At 39.4% G+C, this 26603-nt stretch overlaps 1 protein-coding gene across 1 annotated transcript in view; it reads right to left on the bottom strand.

Annotated features, from left to right (window-relative positions):
- KALRN (kalirin RhoGEF kinase) overlaps nt 1-26603 on the bottom strand; it is a 515456-nt gene that overhangs the window by 220843 nt on the left and 268010 nt on the right. The window contains exon 10 of the mRNA XM_085311032.1: nt 15963-16085. Within this exon, the coding sequence (XP_085167158.1) occupies nt 15963-16085 (123 nt within the window). The remainder of the gene's footprint in view (nt 1-15962; nt 16086-26603) is intronic.

Raw genomic sequence — 26603 nt, 5'->3', positions numbered from 1 at the left:
TTTAGAGATCTAGGAGGCCATATCCAATGGCATGCTGAYGCTAATAAGTAAGTGCTTTATTCTTCCAGCAGTTCCATGATTTCAGTGGGTTATCTAAGCATAAAGGATCTTTCAGCATGACTAAGAAATAGTCCCTAGGAACTGACAATGTGAATACTACACAGCATCTTCACTAACTATTGCCAAGAACAAGGTATCTTTACAGGTATCATTATCTTTTATTTATGATCTTCTCTTATGATCATTATCTTTTATTTATGATCTTAAATACAAACTGACATGTATTTATTGTTTAAATTTAAAAGAACAACAATGACACATTACACCAAATACTGAAAACTCAGGCAAAGCACATAAAAGCTACTTTAGCCCTTCAAACTAAAAAAATAAGCAAGAGCAGAATTAACATCTGAAAATGTTAATGTCAGCTAACAGAAATCTTTGTGCCATTTAATATTGATATTATTGATATTGATATTAATATTGAATACCCACATCAGATTTAAAAGAAGGTCACTTACAGCATACTTTATCRTATCAACCATCCATCTCAATCAGGAGTGCAGTCACACATCAAGTAGGGAACACTCTATTATCACAATCACACTAATTAACTCTAGTGTAATCACATCTCTCATTCAAGGAAATGCCAGTGAAATGTGTAATGAAATAATATTCTAAATGGCATCTAATATTATACGTTATATCCAGTACTTAGTAAGTATGCAAAGACACACATATAGGCATGTATTTATGCACACACAACAAACAGAGCAAGTTAACTTCTCAGTTCAGTATGATCAACTAAATCACCATTGACTTTTTCCATCACTACTGTAGTATATGCATGCAAGGACTTTACTTTGAGTGCTTCCTAAGCTATTTTCTTCTTTAAGTTGGAATGCTCAAAAACATTTTTGGACAAAGACCTACGCTTTTCAAAGCTCTGCTAGGAGATTTTAAGTGTTGCGGGATTATCTTGACTTTTGTTGTAAAGGGGAAGAGCAGGGATTTCTCATTCTTTTGTAGGCAAAAAGCTACACTAAGAAAAGGTATCATCTGTAGCCTGGCACACATCTCCTTTTCCTATCTATTTTATTTTAACGACTATATATATACAGGCTCCTGTATTAAATAAATGCCTAAGCATATGTTTAATATGAGAGTTATACATAGTCCACCTCTTCCCAAGGAAATATGTACACTTCATGTTACAAYGAGCGTATATCAATGCAGGATGTCACTGGAATCTGATCTGCATCCTCAGAGAAGCTGCAGTTTAAAGTAGCAGAAATACAAACCTCTTTTCACTTTGTGGGATGTGACTTAAGAAGTCTTGATGTACAAAACTCCCTATAGGAACTGGAAGAATGCACAAGAATGAAGTTTTAATCTCACAAAGTCATCCAATCTCTGGCCTCTTTCCTGTGACCACRCAAGTTTGCCAGATGAGACAGCAGTGTTACCACAGGAAGGCTCATCCACTGGGTCCAGTACACAGACAATTCTGTTTATAATGGAAGAACTATCAGAGGAAATCATTTGCAGAGACTTTACAGAAGGAATTGGCCATTTTAACTGCGGAGGTCTCATAGCTCTTACAAGCTAGTAATTTTACCTCATTTTGACACCTTAAGGCATCCTAAATCGAGACGATACCTACTTAATATGTAAGTTCATTTTGAGCTTTAGGGAAGGAACAGGAAATACAGTAGACAGCATTATGCAGGTTAAGATCAATTAACATTGTAAAAATATGCTCCTCCAAAAGAGTTCAGGTTGATTAAAAAAGAGAAAAATAATCTAAATAACATATTAAATGAGGTGATGAAATACTCTTTTTAGGGACTGAAGGATGTACAAGAGCTAGGAAAGATATCTGAAACTGATGATTATTGGCCAAGTTTATCCTTATGTGGATATTCCTTGATAATATCCTCAAAAAGCTCCTGGCCCTTTCTCTTTGAGAACATCCTTGCGCAGTAAGGCACATGGAAGTAAACAAATGCACAGACAAGAGAACAAGGAAGGCAATGTGACAGCCCAAGATGCCATCATACACTAGTCTTTGGATCAGATGTGACAATGAACTGGTTTTAAGTCCAAAAAAAGCCTATAATATCAAATACATGTTGGTGGTACGTGGCACATTGAATGTACAAGAAAATCAATACCATTACTGCAAAAAAGACTTGATAATTAGGTCATTAGTGGAGTGTATCAATTAGAGCTGCTAAAGTGACTGTGAGGTAACTGAGCCACTAAAACAGGCTCAGCAGAAATGAAGAAAAAGTCTTCTTTTGCAGGAATGACAAGGGAGCACAAGATGGACAAGGGGGCACAAGAAGGCCAACTGTCAGGATTAAAATGCAGCACTGTGAAGGCATCTCAAATGATAAATACCATTAACAAGCCCAGACAGTTCACAGCAAAGCCTCACAACTTTTTTATGATAGGAGGAAAAAGGGAAGAAGAGTASAGAAGGAAAGAACTGTGAGGCAGCTCAGAAGTGAGCAGCAACCTGGGAGGGCTCAGTCTTGTCTTCCATCCCAAAGGCTCAGCTGGCAGCTTTTCCAAGCCCTGCAGACATGAATGGAATTACAACAGCTTTATCAAGTCCTGCCAGTGTCCTGAACTGAAATAACTTCAGGCATTCTGGGCTTAATATCATGCTCACAATTTGGAAATTTCAAAGATACACTGATGACAGTATTAAAAGGCTTTGGACTGTCAGAAAATCGAGTATGAAATACAACTGGTAGCACCACTGGCATGAAAACAGAGGCAAAAATAAACCTAAGAGGACATGAATCCTATAAACTGCCTGGCTTTATTTCTAGTATCCTGACTTTTGTGAAACCTGCTTTAAATAAGACAGCCAACATTTCCCCTCCCTTCTCTCCCTGTTTCCCCCACAGCCACTGCCCATATCTCAGCTGTACCTGTATTTCTGTTAATGTTCAGCCAAGTTGTGACATCTTTCCTGAACCACATTTTGGGCTGAGTGGGACTTTTTATAGAATGAGATACTGCTTAACACAAGAAAACATAGCAAAATTTTGTTTTGAATTCTTCAAAGCTTTCAGCTTAAGCACTCCTACAAAACCGCATACAGACAGAACAACACAGCACTATACATGCACCATGCAACAACAATACTTTTTCTGGTAATTAATGACAAAAATGTCACTATCTGCAACACAGGTAGCAGTAAAAAAGCAATTCTAACAAGAAAAGGATCTCAAGATTTGCAGCAAACTATTTTGTTGTAAGTTAAAGGCCACCTCTGACAAGCAAACCGATGTTTGTGAAGTACTGGGCAGAAGAAATTCACAGTAAGATACACCACTGCCTTTCAGARGGGTCAGTGCTGTGCTACATGTCAGGAGGGACATGAAGATCTCATGAAACTTTGGCTGCTGCTCCTTCTTAACAGAGATTCCCTCCCTGACACACAGCATTGCACCAGCTCCTACAAATGGGCTCAGGTTGTGGTGGAGATGCTCTCAGTAAGGTCTCTGCAGAGGAGGGGCCACAGGGTAWCTGCAAGCAAAAGGCAGGTTCCTTCCATGTCTCTCCACGAACAACAGGCAGTTTTCACAGATTGGCCTTGATGATATCAGACCTCTCCTTACTACCCCTTCTTCTGTCAAGTCTAGCAGAACAGGATCAAGCCAAGACAGAAATAAGAATAGAATTAGCAGGGATTCCCTTAGCTTTCTCCTGGGGCCCTTCCACTTGTCCACGTGAATTCAACCTGTAGCAAAGATACACTTAAAAATTGGCCTTTCCATCCACAGGAAACCTCAAACTTTAGTACAGTGCCTGCTGGAAATAAAATACACGATGAGAAGAAAACGTCAAAGCCTCTGCTTTGCTGACAATTTGGACATTTTCATTGTGTAGAATAAGCGGGTTTCTCAACACACTCTGTGAACAGGACTGGTAACACACCACCTGCGCATCACTTCAGTCTCAGTCCCCCTATTCTCTAGACCTCAGATAACATGAAGGAAAATATCCCTCCACTATCAGAAAGTAAAAGGCACCTTCCTAGCTTCTACTAAAGTTGAAGTAAGTTTTGATTTCATCTCATTCCAACACAGYGTCCTTATGAGTGTATCAGTGAAACGGTCCCTTTGAATTCAGAATCTCTTCACTGTCAACATTAATTCAGCTCTCCATCATGGTTTACAAGTTGGAATTTGTTACAAATGAGCAGAAATCATTCTCTCAATCTCATTAGATATACAAACCAATTTTTCACCACTGTTACTTCCATGACATGTGAGTTGTCCATATAGCTTACCCACCAAATTGGCTGTTCAGATGGGCCACCAAAACAAAACGGACCAAGAGCTTTGTCCCCCGTAAAACTTACAGATTAAATTCTTCTATACCAGCTAGCGAGATGTACTGCATATTAATAATGAGGAAAAATAAAAGAAATMACTACTGCAAAAGAAATAAACCATGTTTTTATACCAGATATTTATATACATTAGAAAGGTTTAAGACAGGAACTAACATTTTTCATGCTAGTCAGAAAGCATTTATACAGAGTGTGTTGCAAAACTGTGTCCCACTGTGTGAAATTCAATTCAGGTTATCCATAATCACAATAAAGATTTGGAAATACAACATTTAATGATTTATGGCTCTTATTAGAAGGCCACACAATATTTGAGGTAAGTATATTTTAACATTGATTTACAATGAGAAATCTGGAACAAAACAGTATTCCCACCAGAAATCCTGATGCTGTAACATGTATTGATTTTTGGCATTTAATAGATCTCCAAGAACACTGCAGCCATATGAGATACTGCCTCTGTAGTCAGCATCTGCCAAATTTTCCACTATGAAAACACTGGGGCAAATCCTGAGAGCTTTCTTGTGCATTCCTTATTCACACAATATTGCCAAACCTTCCTCTCTCCTTATTCAATCCCCCTTCCTCCAAAACTCCCAAATTAGGCCCCCAAATGATAAAAATGGACATAATATAAAACTAAATGATCACAGAAATGCTCTTTAAGTTGTTTTCTGATCTCTCTTTGTCTGCTACCCTGGAATCCTGTTTTTGTGCCAAACCCCAAGCAGTAAGATTTGGGCACATGYCCCCAGGCCTGAAAACATGCCTACCAGACTCAAGTGCACCAATTCATACTCCCCTCATCATCCCCACTCCAAAATAATCTCCTTATTTTATGTGTAAGCTAGCATACACACCAGATTTTGCTGTGCTCTCAAGTGTCTTTATGCACATTTACATGGCATTGCAAGAAAACCAAATCTACAACGGCTAAATGACCTAGTGACCCAATTACTCATCCCAAAGGGGAGCACACACTCTAGTGAGCTGACTGAAATTTCAGCAGCTGACGTGGCTTCATAGCACTGTCTGTGCTGTGGGGCTGCTTTCTCTCCCAATTTGGTTTTGAAGGCACGGCAGCAGAGCGTTTGGGAATTCAGCCCGTCACTCAGTGTACGCTGAGGATTTGTGCTTCGTTCCAAACTATGAAAACTTTCAGGAAGGGGAGGACAGTCAATAGGACCATTTGCCACCCCATGAAATGAATCAGCAATTGTTACTTTTTACAATACCAGGATGGTGTGAATACATTCTTGGCTGGACAGTGCTTTTTTGAGCTACTTCTGTGGTGGGTACAAACACCTAGTCCTTAATCTTAAAGGGGACTCAATTTGTTCCAGCTTGAGTCTAAAACAAACCTCAGAAAACAACACTGAAATTGTACAAAACATCTTTTCCTTTAATATCCTTAGATATCTATTTTAGAGTAAAACTACTTCAGTGTGGGGCACCTCCTGCACCCCATTTTGATGTGTGGGCACTGGCAAATCCAAGTTCTTGCTGTCAATATAAATCCTGGCCATAGGCAAAACAACGCAGAGCCAGGCACCAAAAAACAGCGTGCTCAGCCATCTCGTCTCCATGCAGAAACACCCTTCATTTCAGTGAAATTCGCATTCGCGTTCACTGCAGCTCTCAGGCTGATGTATTTAAAGTGCAGGTTGCACTTTTAATTCCCTGAAATGAACGAGTCACAAACACCTTGCACTTTTCCAGCGAGGCCTTATCTTACACCGAGGGAAGCAAAAGCCGGTTCTCTTCTCCCTTTGCTGTGTTGCTGTGGATCTCACTAATGTCAGCAACAGAAGGCACCCCCAGCGGGTGGAAAAGGCAGCTCTTACGCATTGAACAGAACGCTCTAATAATGAAGGCTGCATGCTAATAGGGCCTGCTGTGACTATTTTGGAGCACATATTGGTTTCTATTGTATTTGCTGCGTACTAATATAGGCAACAATGTTAAATAAACACATGTGCATATACTCTTTGACAGTTGAGAAACACCTCCAGTCCCAGTTCCTGGCTTTTTGCAAATTCTGCAATTTCTTCCTCCCCAAACAAGCTTCATTTTAAATGCAGTGAGATGACAGGTCTCATTTTACTTGTTTTTCTCAATCTTAGTGTTTCTCTCCCTAGCTCAGCAAACACAGTACCGGGAGAGGAACCTGTGCTTCTGCATGTAGTAGTGTGCTGAACCARACACTAAACAAAGATGCCTAAATGCTGCAAACCATATGCCATTTCCATAGTGACACAAACCAGTGCTTTCTTGGGGCTTGCTTATGCAAAACCAGACCTCGCAGACCAAAGCTATTGGAAAGCAATATTAATGGCCAGATTACATGCACTGAATCAACAAGTGAATTACACATACACATTACGAYTTTTGTCCCTGTATACATGCATTTATTTCCAGAAGAATGCCATAAATCCATTCATGTTGCCCTATTTCTACACATGAATAAATGAGATCTGTGCTCCATCCTAGGGCAATAGACTTTAYCAAAAGGTTTACATGCAATAAAAAGTTGGAAGAATACTTATACAAAACATTCATAACAGCCAGATAACACAAATGTTATTATTAAACAGATCAAATGTCTGATGTGAGAACAAAAGCATATCATCTCTACGGCTAGGTTCACTGCCTGCAACTGTGCTATGCAGCAGGCACCTCCCAGCCCTGGACCCTCTTGCTGTTATCCCCTGTATGACCTGGTTTCCTTTGGAAGAAAAACAGATGCATGGGGGAGGAAGCCCTCAACTGGTCCCTTAATCTGGACAATTAGGGAACAGAGATAGAAAAAGAAGTGGAGGGGGCGGGGGGGATGAGGACAACCACACTGTAAAGCACCCTCCTCTCTGTTTAGATAAGGCCACTGAATTGGATTCTCCACTCTTCAGCACAAGCTCATTAGAAGTAACTTCTCTGAAATTGGAAGTGTAATGCTTTAAATCTTGTGCAACAGACTGATCAGTCAGACCAAGCTAGTCCAGAATATTTGTGTAATAAGCATGAAGACCTAAAACTTGTCCTTGAAAATTATTTTTCCTTGTTACGGAATTTTGGAGTTTGTACCTCTTTGAGGTATTACCTTTGAAATGGCCATCAGATTGCCCTTACCAAACGTCTGCAAAGCAGCATATTTACAATTCAGAACAATTGCATACTAAAGCTGCTGTGGTTAACATTGTGTAGCTCTTCCAAAGACACTACTGGTTTTCCTGGAGGAAGCTGCACACCCATGGGCTGCTGCTTCTGCCACCCCAGTATCACGCAGAAAGCAAAAATGCAGGTCAGATTCATACTGTCACCTTTGCCACCRAAACCTCCTGCTATCAGGAGCCTCAAGAAATTGTACAGTACTAATCCACTATCATTACAAATGAGATTCAGACACCGCTGCAATTAATCTTTCTGAATGAATAGGTACAGTTTGATAACCCACTGACCTGCCAATAGGGAGAGTAGAAAGAAAAATGACTAGAGGGAATCAAAAACCTTTAGATGACAATGGTTTTCACCACCATATACAGTTCAGGTGAGAACAGTTTCATCTAAAAGTGAAAATTTCAGTGAAATTTCCAATAGTAAATATCTAAATTGATTTTAAACTTTGTTTCACTTTCATAATATTGAATTATCATTTTCACAAAATATCTTTTTTCAGCTGTATGCTTGACTGAGACACCAATAGAATAATCAATATATTAATTAGTATGCCTATTATATAACACGTAAATATTATAAACATATGATGCTTTCTCAAATAAATTATGGCCCTGAAAAAAACAGATCCCAGAATGTTTCTTCTGCAGGAATTTTGATTTTTCTCATTCAAAACGAAAACAAATTCAAAAAATCAGAATCCCCTATACAATAGAAATTCCATTTTCCAGAAACTCTAGAATTAAAAACAGTTATTTCCTAAATAGCTGTATTGTTCCTCCATTCTGTCATGGGAACGGCATTTTGCATTTATAGGCAAATCAAGTGTACATATTTTAAAGACACAAAAATAAACCTACCCAAATAAACCAGCTATAGGAAGCTAGCTCCTGGCAATTGTCAAAGACGTACTGCGTTGCCAAGACTTCAGATTTTACAGGGAGTATTTAGATTCTGAATCCTGCTGCAGGCAGTTTATTGAAAAGATACAGCTGTCGTGTGATTTTGGAAGAAAAGAAATATGAAAAGAAACTACCTCTAGCTTGAGGAGAAACACAGTGAAACGCAAGCTCAGAGACCGAGTTGCTAGGCACTGCTCTTCAAGTGACTCCCAGGAAGATTTCTGTGCCCTTACCAGGCCTCTCTGCAAGCTCCCTGATATCACTGCGCTGTGGCTTACCAACAGCCACCTATTCAGCAGGACAACTTAGAGCTACTAAACAGCTACCTACTGTGGAGCTGCAAACCAAATCTTTATTACTTTGCTCTCCAAACTTTCAGCAGATTTGCCAGTGAGCTTTTTCTGCAACCGAGGCTAACCAAGCATGTCCAGACCACGCAATGGAGCACGGTACCAATATCCACAGCCTACTCCCAAGGGCATCATCCCTCACCACTGGAAACCACTGGAAAAAGGAACCCGGCCCACTTCTGGCTCAGGTCTGGCTGATGAGTACCCACAGAAAGTTTTGCTATTGGTTCCATGATAAACTATTTGGCTCTTTGGCTATGTTGCTAGAAGCTTTTATAGTCAGAAGTCCCAAGACAACCTTCACAGAAAACCCACAGATGGGCACTGTTTCATTCTTCTCTGCTATCTGTGACTGATGGATCCAGCCCACTGCCAGCAGGAAGAAATCAGTTCTGGAGCTCAGAGTTCCTACACCACTTCACTAATACCCACATAATTTGCTGGCAATGAGCACTTTTCCCTCCTTGTATAGAAATTAATAAATTTACACAAATGTGTTCCTTCACAGGAAACTGCAGATTATAGCTTCAAAACTTGCTAATGACCAGGAACAGATGATAATGCAGATAAATGTAGGGCTGATTTTTTTGGTGCCTGTCTCATGATTTTTATTTTATTTAAGTTTATCATTACTGACACCACAGTTGTTAGTGATAGCTTTAAACACAGTTCTTACCAGGTTTAACTGATTCCCTTTTCCTTGTTTTAGCCAAATAATCACCCCACATTGTACTGTAATCACCCTATTCAAAGGGAAAAATCCAATATGGCCAGTATTGCTGTATGTCAGTACAATATACCAGTACGCTATCACTTACAACAGTGATTTTAAAAAAAAAAAAAAAAAAAAGGGCAAAAAAACCACACGCCCTGGGACAGCACACTCTAAGTGCTCGTATCAACAAGGGCTTCTAATTTATGCCTAACTCTTTTACTTCAGCACTGAACCTCATGCCAAACTTTAGCATAATGACATCCAACAGAGCTGGAATTTGTATGGGAAAGCACAAGGTTTTTCTCCTGAAGGCCAAACAAGTAGCTGCTTGCAATTCAGTTTTGGCCTGACTACTCCATTACTTCACTTAGTTTTAAAGCAGTTGAAGCAAAACTATGTGGTCTGAGAAGATCATGGAATATACTTTTACCTGCAGGGCTCTTACTGAATGCAATGGATATTCACATGGCAAACAATATAATCATATTTTTCATCATATTTCTGCTTAAAGATCTTTTCATCTGAAAGATCTTTTTGCAGACTAGGTACTGACAGTGCCTTAGGAACAGTAAACAGAGGAAGACGACGATCTAGACAGGTCTACCAGAGCACGAATTACCTCTTACATGAAGAATACCACCTGATCTTTGGTTTCTCGTAGAGGATACAGGCCCTTGCTTTCAAGTCTTCTCTTGCAGGGAATATATTTATTTCCCTATTTCCCTGAGTAGAATAAAAGGAAGAACTGAATTTTAAAGAAACCATACTTGCGTTAGTTAAGGTTAACTTAGACATTTCCAAGCCTGTATTTAGGAGTTTAATCATCTTCGTTCTTGGAGGGAAGTGAGCACTGGTCCCCAAGAATGAGAAAACTGAATTGCTTCCCAAAAAGCATGCTGCAAAGCTCAGCATTTTTGCTTGCCTTTTTGCTTGCATTTTGCCTGGCTCTCCTTCCCCCTAATAATTGTCATAATAATTTGAGGATAGTCCACTGATTCACATGTGTATACCTAGGCTTAATGAAGTCTGTAAAACTTTCAGAGTCAGGAGCTCAGGAGGCAGGTATGTACCTGAACAGAAATTATTTCAGTCACAACAGCTGCACTAAGAACTGTCTAGTTGGATAAACCGGCAAATCCCAGAAACTGTTATAGCCACAGTCTGGCCTCCAGTCAACCTTTCGTACTGTGTTTGATAATGAGCAACACCACACACTCTGAAGCAAATGTATTCTGAACGTGCRCTCTGCTGCATACTAGAGTTGTGATATTATACCTTGAAAACATTGGTTTCCTTGCATTACTGTGTAAAATAAGTATGGTAGGCAACATACACACAGGTACTAAACACAAAATTCAGTCACAAGTGTAAGTATGATGAGGTCCAAGCCCACTGAAAGCAGCTCCACAAATCCAAGAGCAGGTTATCATCACACATACGCAGCCGGCAGGCAGCATGCTGCCTTAAAACCTGGGCTGCCCTGATCTGCACTTACAAAAACCAAAACGGTTGTTCTTCTGGGTGATCTTGAACAACGTGGGGTTTGGCAGGGGCAGGAGAACACCAAGGGGACCACATGCGAGCCAGTTTCCACTTCTGTTTCATTTCAGTTTGAGACAATGTTTGGTTAGCGTGGATTAGAAACATCAGCTGTTTACCACTAAGAGAACTACAAGGCTTTTAAATGCATAGAGAGTGCCATCTGCAGGCTGAAATACGTACCAGTGGGTGTTCTCATGCCAAAATGCCGGATAAATGGCAAAGCCACTAGAAAAGCTCAAAAATGCAGGAGAATTACAGAAATGTTTGTTTCAGATCATTCAGATCACAAAGACATTAAGCCCTGAAGCTGCAGAGTTGAAGGGGACCCAGAGTTGTTTCCTACTATCCTTCCTAATTCTCCATCAGCCCAAATCCAGTGATGTTCACTGTGAGCAGACAAGGATATTGAGGCTACCTCTACCTCCAGTTACCAGCAGGAAGGAGAGTAACCATCGCCTCTCTCTTCATACAAGGAATGGGAGAAGGATTTCCAAAGCTCAACTCAGTCCTGGGAGTGTTGAGAGATTTGGGGAACGTGATCTAGTTAACTAAATTTTCCAATTAAAAGGCATACTGGTTTTCAAAGTAAAATAAGGAAATATTCCTGAGTAAGGAAAAATTAGAGAGTCTGAAATGAAAATATCTTTAGATTTACAATTGTTATTGGCTGAAATATGGTTATCCAATTCAAACACAAAGTAATTCTAGACAAGCAAAGAGGCTGTCACTGCAGGAACAGCTATCTCCACAGAGTGCTATTTGTTTGGTGATACTGAGATATCAGCCTAATCAATGATGTCTGACTACTTAATTTCTCTGTGTGAGAGACACTGTGTCTAAGGATGGCATTTGCAGGGTGGAAGGCCTGAGAACAGTATCAGAACTGGAGGAGAAGCTGTCACAGGTACATATGAGATACAAACCTTGCCCAGAGGAGCTCGAGCTTTTACATCCAAAGTCTAGCACTTGCCATCTGTGTCCCATGCAGAATAAAAACAGTGAGAAAAATTGCCAGAGTATTGTCTAAACCATAATTATAAGAGAAAGTGACTCCAAATTACCTTTCCCATTGCCCACAATGCATCAGTCTAAAATCACAAACATCTTCTGAGAACAGCTGTATGCAGGGAGGTGATTTAGATCATTATATACAGATTTATAAATCTGTGAAATTTCTAATCAGACACAGAGGGAGCATGTTTGATCTCTCAATCTAGTGCCATGGCAGGTCAGTTAATTAGAGCATATCTCAGTACAGCAATCCCAGAAAATTACTCTTCTTTACATACAGTTGGGCAGAATTCAAAAACAGGAACTTTTTGCCTGCTGTTGAAAATATCACAGAAACTCATGAATATTGCTTCTAGTGTGATCTTTGTAAATGCCTTACTGAAACAGTAGCATATAAAAACAAATATATTAGAGCCAAAAAGAAAGTAGACTTAGCAGAGTAAATTTATACTGTATGGCAGATGAATTGTTATTTTCAGAGAACTGCCAGAAACAAATAATATTGCTTATGCTGTCAGTCTCACCAGGTACATCAKCACTACATTTCTTTTCTTGTATAAGTCTCTTTATTCTCATTAACAGAAAGTAATTAACATCCCGATGAGAAGAATGGGGAAAATTTGTCAGTCCTTTGTTTCAGATCTTATCACATGTTCTTTATTATAGCCCTATGCCAGGAATAAATGATAGCAGTTGTTCCAATGAATGCTAGCCATGACAAAGACATTCACTAAGTTGAGAAAAATGGCAAATGATTAATCTTAACTTAAAATGAATCCAGTACAGACTAAATCTAAAGAGTTAAGCATCAGGAAGAGGAGAATTGAGGAAAGTAAAAACAGGCCATAAGCAGAGTGGAGATGAGATTTATTCCCTAACCACAAAATCGACCTCACGTGATGCTCCTTCAGAAGAACTCCAGGTGTGATAGATTTACGGCCTCCCTTCTTACCCCAGCCATAACTCTCTCCAAGCCCAACAGTATTATATTCTTAAGTCCTTGACCTCAGATAAAGCTTTTCACTTCCCCTCAGCACATGTCCCCACGTCCATTTGCCAGCACCGCATTCCAGTGTAACAGTGCAGACAAGCACATAAATTAGCAGTGGTGTTCTGGTGTGAACGAACCAGAGGAAGAGTCTAGGAACCCTTCCCATCAAAGCCAAGAAGAAAGGAGCTAGACTCCACTTGTGGCAGCTATTTCTAATTAGGAGGCACCATAAACGTCATACCCAGAGGGCAGGACTGATTGCCAGTATTCAGAATTGCCCAGGCAGGGCAAGATGTACACACATCGGTGCTAAGTGAGCAATAGCAAGATGATCATATATAAAATGAAGGAAGAAGCAAATTGAGAGGAACTGCAAAGAGCTTCTATGTCCATGTAATTTATACTTTTGTTTCTCCTCTCTACCCTTACGCCCAGCACCCAGTTTCCTTTAAACTCATGTGGCCCCACATCCATGTTCTAGTGAGCTAGTTACACATACCTTTCGTTTCACTCTGAGGTTGGCCCTGTAAAGTGAAAGGACATGTGTCTGACCTGAAGCTATTCACAGCCAGACAAGCTGAAGTAATGTAGAAGAAGGAATAATAGGAGGGGTTAGAAAAGTGTAAGTGAAATAATTCCCATTATGAGTTACACTAGTAACTACACATGCAAGCTGCACACCCATATAGTTGTTCCTACACACTAGTGAAGGGATATAAGTATCTCTAAGTTATATCCTCCAGTAAAGCAACCCTTAATTTAGCTGCTGTTTCCATATGAAGAGTTACACAGCTTGCTCTCATCTCTATTGTCAAGACAGTATCACTGTCACTCTTTTGTCTTTCCTCACTTGCTGTTCATTTGTTTCCTACCTCTCTAAAGAGGCACAACTCAAAGAGGGGTGGGGGGAGCAAAATCTGATTCAGAAATGTGAGCTATAACTTGAAATATGAAGCTAATATATCATAGGGAAGGAAAATTCAGAGAATACTAGGGTCACAAAGGACCATTAGATCACCTGTTTTCAGCTCCTGTGTATTACAAGATTTTCATTTTCACTCACATACCCACGTATTGCATCCAGTAATTGCTGTCTGACTCAAGAACATGTGCTGGAAAGGTATCTAATGTTGATTTGGTGATCAAACCTCCCACTAACTCAAGTGCTTGCGGATGATTCCCCATAGGACCGTGGTTTGCAACCTTCAGCCTAACGTCCATTTTAATAAATCTGCAAAAGGTAATTCTAGGAAATTCAAGCTTATTGTCAGGAGGCTTAAATCCACAGGAGTTACCACTAAATTTTAGAGACCCACAAATCTAGAAATGCTGTTCTCAGGCTGTGCAATTTGCTAATGGTATGCAAAGGTTTCCTGTCACAGCTAAAAGGTAACACTGAAGTTCACCAGTGAGCTGAGCAATGCGAGCACCCCATTCATAGCTAAACATTTAATTAAAAGGAAGATATTGACAAGCTGAATGGATTCAAATAAATAGGTAAAAAAGGAGATCATAAGATTTAAGGGACTGGGTGATAAGAATATGCTAGCAGAGTTCAGTATGTTTAACAGAGTTAAGAGGTACTTAGGTGAAGACACGTTCACATTCTACAGATATTTGAGAACTGTTAATTCACCTCCTTCTTTGGCATTTATCTCCTTAGCAGAGATAAACAAGAGAAAAAAAAAGAAATATGAATTGAATATCAGGGAGAAAGAAAAAGTGTATCTAGCCAGTAGCTGCCATCAGACAGTGAAATAGTCTCCCTTGGGGCACAGTGAAAGAGATATGTCCCTGTTGTTGGACACATCTAAAACTTAATTAGGCCAACACATGGAAAGCTACTACAGAAAAAACTAAACAATGTAATGCATTTTTTTCTTATGCCATAGTGATCTATTTGAGCAATAACCTGCCTTGTGTGCATCAGGAAGGCAAAGCATTTAATTTGTATAAAGCAAAATGTATCAAGCTGGATTTTATCTGAAATACCCAAGGCAGAAGTACCTTCATAGGAGACCAATTTATGATAGATGATGCTTCAATCTAAAACAAAAGATGTAACACGATCCAGCAGAAAGAGCTGTGGCATAATACAGTTCCTATCAGAGGCATAATATATAATACGTTATATACAATAAGATAATCTCTAGCCATAGGACACATTTTTTTTTAAGCTGATGCTAGTCAGTCCCTGGAAACAATTATCAATGGTCCTCTTTCACTTGAATTCTATAAATCAAGATGGGATGTATCTCCAAATATATACGATGACCATGCTTCATGAAGAATGTATGTGCTTTTAGGCAGAAGCTTTTGGCTTTATACCAAAATTCCTGAGCAAATCTTTATGATCTCTGCTATGAGGGAGGTCTGACTACCTGTAATAACTGCCCCTCATCCCATAACAAAAACGGAACAACCTCCTACTCCCCAAATCCCATACACTCAGAAGAAGTAGGAGGATAGTTCCCTTTACTGCAAACACACACTGGTGTTTCCCCTGCATCTTTACTAGCTCTTCCCTCCGGTTCATTCTGAAGGTCCTCAGCTTCCACAGTAGGAGCTACAATTCACTTCTCTTCTACATCTCTCATTCTTAACTGTCCTATTCAGCATCCCAATATTACCTTACTGCCCTCTAAACCGCTGCTTATTAATCGCAGGCTATGAGACTTTCCACAAACACACTGTGGTGAATTTCTGATTATATGTCAGGCAGCTACCTTGCTTTTGCAGTATGCATGCTAGATTTCAAACCTCTAAGACAGCATCCTGGTCAGTTCCAAATGTTTGAAGAGAGCATCATAAATTTAGAACGGCCCAGAAATAACTTTAATTTGTTCTTAACATACAAAAGGAAGAACAAAATCAAGTCAGAAAGAAGAATTCTGATCCAGACTCTTACCTGTGCTACCTCTTCAAAATCATCATGTCTTTTCTGCAGCGCGCGTGCTCTGTGCAGAGACTTTCCCACTCCAGTGTGTTTACTCAGAAAGGCTTCCCCGTGGTTTTCGATCCAGTCCAATACCTGCCAGAAAAGAAGAACATCCAATTACCTCTCCTGTCTCATCAGCACAAAGAAATTCTCAGTGTGGGGATAAAACAACTGTAGAGGTATTGCTTTGTGTCTGCTATAGCAAAACATGGAGATCTATCAAAGTCCATTCCAATCTGATAGAAGGTAAATGATTATAGATGTTACTGGTAAAGTAGGATTACTGAACTTTCACTATTCAATTTGTTTTGAAGTGTACCTTAATTATTTAAGCTTAACAGCTTAAATATTTGCTTTCACATAAATGAATCTAGGGGAACAGAAGTCAGAAATCTGGAATCTTTTACATCAAGTATCCTCCTCTTAAAAACTGTATAAAATGAAAGACAGTAATAACTCATTTCACAGACAGCAGATTTCAATGGGAAGCATCTTAAATGAATCCAAAACCATGAGGGAGCGATCAGTTTAAATTGATTATGATGTGATAAAGATGGAAAGCATTAACAGAGTATGTAGAATGAAAATGTTAAGAATCCTTCACTGCAGACCATAAACATTCACGGTATACACCTTTGAAGTTTTAAAACATTTTCTGCTCCAAATGTAACTGAACTCTATGGAAAGGCAAAGTGGCAAACCTGATATTCTGAGAGTTATAGGAAGATCTTATTTTCAAAATAGATCAAACATATGAGGACCACCTATTTGGAGATCTCTCTCACAATTAACACTTGCACAATTCTGCCATTAAACCACCATCATGTAGGTTACATCTACTCCTGAAGATGTACAATATGCAGGATCTGCTACAAGCTGCAATGTCTAAAAAAGTGTATGTTAAAAAAAAAATACTTGAGCTTGATAAAATGCACATGGGAAGTTCAGGATGTAATCTTCACCATATCCCAGTCTCTTTCCCAACACACAGAGACTAAATTGTACTAGATCAACACTGGCACTTGTGTAAGGAACTCYGTTCAGTAAGGAGCCCTGGGCTCTGGCAGCGAGTCATTGATCCTAGCTGCTACTGATACTAAGAGAGCAGCAAAAAGCTTCTCCTTGTTATGCCACAGAGAGACGCCTCTGTGAATATCCCCAGGACAGTACTACCACCACGGAGCCCTGCAGCTGTGAACCGCCTCAGACTCGCATCCTTCCCTTGCAGAGCACTGGAGCATGAGCTGCAAACACAGGCCCCAGCAGTGCAGACCACGGGCTGCAGAGAGCTTTGCAGCTCATGTCAGCTTTGCCTCCACTTGAGCTCCAGTGGGCAAGGCTGCTCTGGGCAGAGAACACACAGAACCCAGGATGGGAAAGAGCTTCTGCGCCAAGAACCACTTGTCTTGTGGGGCACTGATAAAAGAGGACCTGTTATGGACTAAGCCTAGAATGCTAAAAGAGATACAAAAAATGGAAGGAGGTGTGATTTTTTTTTTCCAGGCAAGTGGAGCTATTTCATGGCTCTGCTGTGCTGAATTTAAAAGTATCTGGACTTTCAGTTTTTACCACAGCTCCCAAGCTCATTTTTTATAATCAGTTCCAATTATAAACTCCACATTCTCATTTTCCTTCCCACCACCACTCCTCTGCTGGTAAAAGCATTGTTTTATTAATACATTTTGCTTACAAAGTATTTTTCATCCACAGAGGATGAAACAATTCTGAAATGGGATCACAGACATCCCATGTCCTGCTGCGACAACATGTATTTGTCCCAAGTGTCACTGGGTCATGAGGAAGTGGGACCAAGTGTGTTGGCAATGCAGCCCCTATTCCTGGCTTCAGCTTCTCTGATTAATTCAGCTCCCATTTGTCCTGAGTATAAAATCCAAAATACAGTCCTTCAAACTCTTTGACAGTCACATACCCGTTGGTCTGCTAAAAGCTCTTCTGCAATATATTTTTGATGAGAAATYGGTATGTAATTTGTAATAACAGTAATTATTACAAGGTGGCCTGCTAGAAATCCTGTCACTAACAATCTGTAAATACGTCCATTAACATCCTCTTTGCTCTTGTTGGGAGATTCCAACTTACCTATTAGAAATGGATTCAGACCAAAATTCAAATTTGAAAATATCATCTGAGAAGGCCTCACTTTTTAAATATGCTTTTTACATTGCAAATAGCTTTAATTTAAACAATGCTCCATACAAAGTTAGTATGCAGTATGTGTGCTTTTTATCCATTACTATTTGACAGGCATTCACTGTAATGAAAAGATTTTGAGAATAATTTGCTACAGAATGTTTATGGCTATAAATCAGTAATCATATAATTATAATTAAATTTTCATCCCATATTTATATATTGGGATGTTTTAGTCACTTGACATTGTGACTTGTTGACAGAGATGGCTGCTTTTACTGTATAAAGGGCTGTTTCACTACATGCAGCAGTTCAGGACAAGAACTGCAGCATATAATGCCCACAGTGAGATGAAAACATAAAGGCAGAGAACCTGGGCCAGAGTACTGGTGAAAATATGGATGCTTATTCCACCACTCCCCCTTCCCTTGCCCAAAAGGCTAGAACATTAACTCCATAAGGAATAAACTTCTGTTTCCAGTCCAAAAGCTGKCAATTCCTGCAGCAGAAAGATTCTTCCTGCCTTTGGGCAGCTATTCCATGCTGCCTGAGAGAGAAGGGCACTAGCTGGTTAGACACGAAACCCCTCCTGTAACACAAAAGCTTTCCTCTGAAACCTTCTACGCAAGTGCTGATTAGGTTTGCAAATCCTTCAGTTTATGAAATTAGATATAAAATACCCCTTGAGGTGATAAATTTGCCTACCCACTTCATAAATCACAATAGACAAGATAAAAATCTATAAATCATCCAATAACAATGCTGACTTTAATACCTCATTAATCCACCTCTATTCTACGCCATTTCTCTGCTTGGAGTACCCTGTCTCAATTTGTCAGACCCTATCTGTTTTTCTAAAAGGGTCTGGCTCAAAGTTTTCAATAATTTGAATAACTCTACTTACACCATAAGAGATAATAACTCTACTTACACCATAATTTCCACAATAAAAGGTCAAACAACATTACTTCTTTGAAGAATAACTTGCTTAACAGCATTTTCTGTGGCTCTGATACCCATATTAGCATTGTATTTGACCACTTCGGTCTTTAATGTATTTGTTTTCACAACCTTTTCACAAAATACATAAGTCTTGCCATTCCATTCTGCACAGATACAGAAAAGAGAGAGAGAGAGATTAAGAGACTAACTGAATTGCTGAGGTCTCGCTGGAAGACAGCAGAAGACAGGGCTATCAGATTACTAAATCTCACACTACTATTCCTACTACCAAAACAATCCACAGCATTTGCGTGAATAACTAATACGTTTTCCTTATATAAAACATTTGCCATCTAATAAGCTCATAATAATTTACAAACATGGAAAAATATCATATCTTTGTTTCCATCATATGAGGATATAAGGTAAAGGAAGTTTGCACAAAATGAGGAGCTGAGGTACGAAATAACTGAGAAAGCAAAGCCACAGCAAGAACATAAATCTGGTGGGTAYAAAACACGTACTTCCTAGTGAAAATAACAAGAAATGTTGAGCAATTAGTCCACAGAAATCTCAGGAAGAACTCTGAAAGGTCATAATTAAACCTGAAATCACCAGCACTTGTAAATATTTACCTGTCATCGATTGTGGAGACATCATTCCCACTTATGCTTAAGAAAGGAAATGTCTTTGGAGCTAGCATAACTACGTGATAACTCAAGATAAACATTAGCATTTTAATTGAGAGTGTGGACTCTRTAACTTTCTCTACTGCTGAAATTAATGGCCTGAGATATAGTTAGCTATTGAAATCACAATGACTTGGTTCAAATAATTAAATTACTCCTTAGAAGTGTCAACAGCTTGAAGATGCTGTTAAAAATGCAAAATTAAAAGTGTTCTCCAAATCACATCTTTAAATGTTATAATTATCCCTTATTGTCAAACTTTTTTTTTTCTTAAAACAGCAAGAAAAAGGCTAGAAGCCATGAATTCATCATCATGAAAATACAATGGTACAGAGARATCCAACATCTGAGGTGTTTCTTGAAATATACAGCGTATCTTGCAGCTCTAGTATACTTAAGCTCTTTTTTGAGCAAGCATTTCCTACCGCACTTCCACTACCTTGAGAGCTGCTCAGGAGAGGGGCCAGGACCTCCCCCCCTGTTTWGCAGCATCTAGAACAGTAATGCCTGATCCTACATGGCTGCATTCAAATACAGGCTAACCAATGCACGGACATTTTCCATCTGGGATAGCATTTTCCAATATAGGCTACTGTCTATTAGATAATACTACATTAATGAACACACAGACGAATTCTAACTTTAAGGTACAACTCCACGAGGCGTTGGTAGAGGGGAACTGCCGCTGGAATCACCTAAGAAACTTTGTAACTTGCAGAGATCTTCCTAAAGGACCGGAGTCTTGGTACTCTTCCCCACACACAGCAAATTCCTATCCCACACCTTACTGACGGGATTGCTGTAGCTCTGTTTTTGCTGTCCCTCACCCAGTCCATCAGCTATGCACATAGGAAAGAATAAATGAGTTACCTCATTTACTCTTACGGGCCTCAGTAGCTTGCATGGGACTCCAGAAAAGGTGCATGCAAGGATGGGAGGCAAGAAGGAGGTTCTTTTTCTTTTCTGGATGGAGATTCATAATTCTGTGTTTAATTCTCAGCTAGTAAAAAAGTTCGTATACGATCAGGCTCAAACATATGAACTGCTTATTAGGAGTCTGTTAACAGAAGGAGAACACAAACCAAATGCTCGAGAAGCACATCTGATGTCAGCAGTCGGTGGGAATGCTGCAGGATACACACATATGTTAAAAAGAAGATGCTAATCTCTCTTTTTTTTATTTCATCTAATTTAAGAAAAAAAGGATAGAGCCATTATTTTCTGTCATGACGCACATGTTCCGTCTCCCTTTCCTTTTCTCCTCAAGGGGACCAATTATTCACCCAACAAAATAAGCAGCAAACCCAGGTCACCAAGCAAATTAAGTAAAATTCCAGGGTCACTCCATCAGATTGACTGTGCCAGCTATAATAGACATTACATGGCTGGATAATGGCAGGATTCAAAATGCTGCCTGGGAGAAGAAAAGTCATAAATATTTTTTTCAAATGATCTGTGCAACTGCAAAAAGATCACAGCAGCAGTTCAGGCAGGTTTCACCTTCTGAGTGCACCATCTGGAAGCATGTGCTTGAGGAAAAGCTCTTCCAGAGGCCTCTCCATACCCCTTTTTCCTGATGATCAAACTCACGACTATGGGAAGTCTAGGATCTATGGAGAGGACAGGACAAACATACTTGAGAGTCCAGTAGCAGGGAATGATGATAGTAGGTAGGAAGAGATGGAAGAAAGAAATGGAAGAATGATTTTAAAAGGAAAAAGGTTGAAGAAGCAATCAGGCAACAATTAAGCAAGGTTCTGGAATGATAATTACTCTTCCTCTAGGTTCATTTGTATGATAGAGTATGGTGAGATGATTGCACTGGTGCAGTTAAGATCAATTCTTTTAATAGCTTAAAAAGATAATTTGATTTTTAAATCAAAAAAGATGTAGGCATTATTTCTAAAAGGCAGATTGTTCAATGCAGATCTTTGTAAAGGCAACCTCTTTTCATAGGTATGTCTCCTTCAGTACAAGTGAAAAATAGATAAGAAGCATCTCATAAYTTTGAGTATAAACAAAAATCTGCTTGGGCCCTGATTCTTTCCTAGCAAGCCCCCATCTTCTGCTCCTGTCTCACATCAATACAAAACATGAAAGTAAATTCAATGTTTTAAGGAACAATATCTGTGTTAGAGTTCACTGAAAATTTTCTGCACTTTTTACATCTTCTTAAATTGTTTTTTCTTTAGCAGCAACAAATGAAGATGAAATTAGAAAGCCTTGAACGAAAAGACAGAGTCTGCTCACATATACCACAGTCACTGAGCTCTACCCTGGCCCTACAAGAAGGAACCGAGAAGGGTCATCTATTGCTTAAGCCACATGAATAAGATGCAGCATGCTTAAATGTGCCATTGAAGTGAAGCCAAACAGTATCAAGTTGCCACTATGTGCACTTTATTGCTTGCTCTTGAGGTATTGTAGGCTAACTACAGTCCTGGTGTGACACCAGGAATTCATACGGCACTTAAAAATATGGGGGTTTATAGTATCTTCACCATATCCACACTCGGGAATCAAACTTCATCTTGTAAATGACAGCCCTTTTCTGTAACTATTATGACTAATCAGTAACTCCAAGGCCTTGCATGTCTGAAACCCCTATTCCAACAAAACTCCTGTCTTTGCCAACCATGTTTTTTGTTACCAGGAAGTGTAGTTAAAAGGCTCGTATTTCAGATCATGCTTTCATGGATACTTTACATCAAATATTTATGACAAAAGTTTTGTTATATTRCACAGCAACAAAACCTGATCTTTGCTTTCAAAGCCTTTCAAAGTTGTACAAGCCTAGTTAATAACACTTATTGGATCAACTAGAATTTACAAATATAACAGACAATTTTTTGGCAGAAGATAAATAATTCACTTTCTTGTGATAGAAGGACTAGAAACTACACAGCATGGATGTGTTTATGAGCAATACAATTCAAAATATATGTGTTCTCAGGATACGCACAAACCATTCCCTTCTTGGCAGGTAAAAGGAAAGGGCCTGTAAATGATAAAATGTGCAGATTTGCCAGAGGGACAATTGGATCTCTGGGTGGAGGCCACAGTCGCTGTGTGTTTCTGCACTTCTATCCATTGCACTTGCATTTATCCTTCTGGATAACTTCGTTCTGTGCAGGCTGGCACAGGCAGCCCAACTCCTGGCCTGCTGCTAAGTCCTCTAGGAGGATTTAGTGTCAGCAGTAGTACCAGTGAAGACAGAGCAAACACCAAGAATCACAACAGGAGGGGAAAAAAAATAAACAAACACAGAAAACTCAAAGAGACTTAAACAATTCTAATTCTCCTTAATGACTAAAATGCACACAAAGTCTGATTTAAATTAAAATATAATTTCTTTATTGTTTTCTGAATCATCGCTTAAAATAGATTTCTTTTCCTCTTATCCCTTGCCTTGTCACAGCAGGGTAATGTCAAGTAAAGGTCTAGTTGAGAAAATACATCAAAATACAAAGGAACTTATCCCCTGGCTTTTCCTGCTATTATTAACGGCTTATAATAGAATTCAAAACAAACCCAGCCAGTTACATTTGTAGTTATTGCCTCCTAATAAAAACAGAGCTGCCTCCCTTTTTCACTTCTTGCTTTGTTATACTTTACTATACTACCAACATAAATTCATTTTTTAAAATAGTTTTTTTGAAGAAGTGAACCAAAGTTTGAGCACAACTTATGTTTAATCCAGAAGCATCATCTTTGTCTCCCATGACATTATTTTTTTAATTTCAAAGACTCATCTGACTCCAAAACTCGTTCCCATGAAAATCAGAAGGAAAGTTTCATCTAACTTCAGTACACCTGGATCAGGACCCCACGCTTGTAAAGAGTAATAGGCAGGGGCTAATCTGAGCCTGTGGACACACATCTGAACATCATGTTCTTTTTTCCATTAAGCATCTTCAGAACGATTTCAGTTCTTATAACAGCATGCTACAAGCTGCATAGGCTAATGCAGGTAAGTGCACTTCTAGTGCACAGACAGAGCTCTCCTAATGTACCTCTGTGTTGCAGTGCCTTACTCTATTCACTCTCTTTGGCTAATCATGTCAAATTACGCATGATTTTTCAGAAATAAGCAAAAAGCAACCAGGAATTCATATCAAAACTACAGGAATTCAAGTGATTTTGTTCAATGCCCAGCACTGCAGTTCAGCAAATGACTCAACTTCCTTGCCTCCGYTCCGACTTGTAAAATGACATTAACCACACTTTGTCAGCCTTGCTTGTTTTGACCATAAGCATTTAGAGTGAAAACTGCCTTTGAGTTTTTACAGCCTCTAGCAATACTGGGTTTGAAATCTGGTTGGGGATTCTAGGAATCTTTTGCAATACATGTAAAAAAARAATACAATAAATAGTAATTAACATCATGACAGCTATACAAAAAGCAAGCAGGCAATCCATGGAAATGCAGGCTTTTAAAATCCAGAGAAAACAGCTTCAAATTTGCTGTGGTGTAAATGCCTACTTGCTGGAGATGTATCTGGATATTCTGATTTACCGAACTTGATCTGTTCATGCATCCATTACTTTAATTCATCTTCAGAAAATAACCTGGCCAGCCAACCAGGTTCTTATATATGTAATTCAGCTCAGACAGGCATGAGATCTTTCATACCTGCTGGAGACCTAACGGGTATATTCCAGCATCACAAACCTAGCAATTTGCAGGGGTGGGGGGAAATGTTTTGTTTGTTTTTAAGAGCAGAATTGAGCCAATAGAGTTGTGCCAATTAATGCAGGCAGACGGGTTGGAGAGCAAATACAATCTTTGATACTTCCTCAATCTTTTCTCAAGGAAGGTCTCTCATAAAATGCCACAGTAGACAACTTTTCCTGAAGCCACTCAAAAGTCTATCACTTCTATTTTGCCTTTTCCTTCAACTGCAACTCCTCCATGTGGTATGTATGCACTTAGCCACRCATACGTAAGTCTCTTTWAGAGACCTATGTCTCTTTAAAAAGCCAGCAAACTAATGCAGCTGCTATTAAGTATGATTTTTTTAATCACCCTCTRCTTTTTCCCCTCTAATTGTAGTTATTCAAAATCCTACCACATAATTAAAGAGGTCTTAAAAAAGAAAGACAAGCAGTCCCTTTTACCCTTGGAGGGAAAAAGGAACCTTACAGACCTATCAGTATTCTTCTGCTCAGTGCAACTAAATTAACAAGGAGAATTAAATGTAGAGCCAATTACAACATTAAAAAAAAAAAAAAATCCTTTATTCTCTTGCCTATATTGGACCAAAAAAGAAATCCCTGTGAAATCAGATTGTAGGTGTTTTTATGAGCTTTCTGGACATTATGAGAAAGTTTCACCTCTGTGCAATTTCTCATTTTAACAACAGAAAACTAGCCCCTGTGGTTAATAAAAACCTCTAGTTTGTCAAGAGCAGAGCATCCATGTTTCGTTCTTTAAGCTAGTGACAGCCTTGCCTAGCACAGCTGATATGGACACATCTGAGTAAATCATACAAATATTGAGACAGGTGTGACCACAAATTCAGAGGAGAGAAAAAAAGTGTCAGAAAAGTCCTSTATCTACAAAGCTATGGGCACACAGTCTTCTTCAGATTCCCCACAGATACCTTATGTTTACAAGTCCATCTAGAAGCAGAACTGTAAAGGTTTCACAAGATAGGGCTGTCCCTGCAGCAGGTTCCCTTGTTCATCAACAGCTTCTCCAACAAAAATCACTGCGGAACAATAACTCCCTCTTGTTGCTCCRTTTTATTTTCTATTCCAAAGTATGCACAATCACTTAGTTTTGAAAGTGCTCCAGAGATAACAGTATGACTAAGTGAAGACAATCTAAAAATCTCACRTGGCAATGGTCTCAGTACCAGCAAGATTGTTCTCAATTTTTCTAGTACAGCCTTGGAAGGTTTTGGTGATTTGCTGCTTCAGGCCTTAGCATGAAGTAGGATTGCTCTTCCACTTCCCCCCTCCCAGAGCTTCCAGGTTACTGCAGCCATGTACACCAGCCACAGCTACCCTCGCCTGCTGCCACATGTGTCACCCTTCTGTGGACAGTGCGGCTTCGCACTTCACGAGGCAGAGAGATGTGCAGAGTCCCATGCACTGCTGCTCCACTTTAATTCCCTACCTTTTCACAGGCTTATATGGCAAAAATGGCCTTGTCACTGCTTTCCACAGATGGCTATTATGTACTTGTACAGTTCTTCTCTCAAGTCCTTCACATCTATAACAATATTCTTATGGTTAAAAACTGAAGTGCATTTGGAGAAGAGTGAGGATGTGACAGGTTTTGGCCCCATCCACCTTCACTCCATATAGAGCGAAAAGCTGATCCCAGTCCTAGCAATTAGGGAGATGCAGGGTTTAGCCATGTTTCTCTCTTGGGAATGGCTCATTCAATTCAGGGCTCTGGCAGAGCTGGTAGGAAGGCAGCTGAGCATTTTGAGAGCACTTCCTCTGGGCGTTGGCTGAACTCAYTCAGCTCTCACCTTCCATCCTGCTCCATCACTAAATGCTCTTATCTAGCCTGCAAGCTTTCCAAAAAGAGACTGCAAATACATATGCTTCTCTTACCCTAAGAAAGAGCTTCTTTCAACTTAGTATTACTTTCCCTTGGTTAAGTTCCCATTCATCAAATGCATCCCGCTTATCTTTCTTTCCTTGATTAAATACTTTACTTGATAAAATTTGGCAACTGCCTCTCTTTAAAAACATTCCAAGTAAGAGAACAACAGACGGACAAATGAAAGACTAATGTTTCTTCCTTAATGCCCCAATTGCTACTAATGTTCCAAGAATACTGTTTTTAAGGAAACAAACAAAMAAATTCAGGTTA

Source organism: Rhea americana, unplaced genomic scaffold (genome assembly GCF_003343005.1).
Source record: "Rhea americana isolate MKP2758 unplaced genomic scaffold, rheAme1 scaffold_33, whole genome shotgun sequence".
In the NCBI taxonomy this organism is placed as follows: Eukaryota; Metazoa; Chordata; class Aves; order Rheiformes; family Rheidae; genus Rhea; species Rhea americana.
Note: the sequence above shows the minus strand (reverse complement) of the source record. Positions and strands in the feature narration are given on the sequence as shown.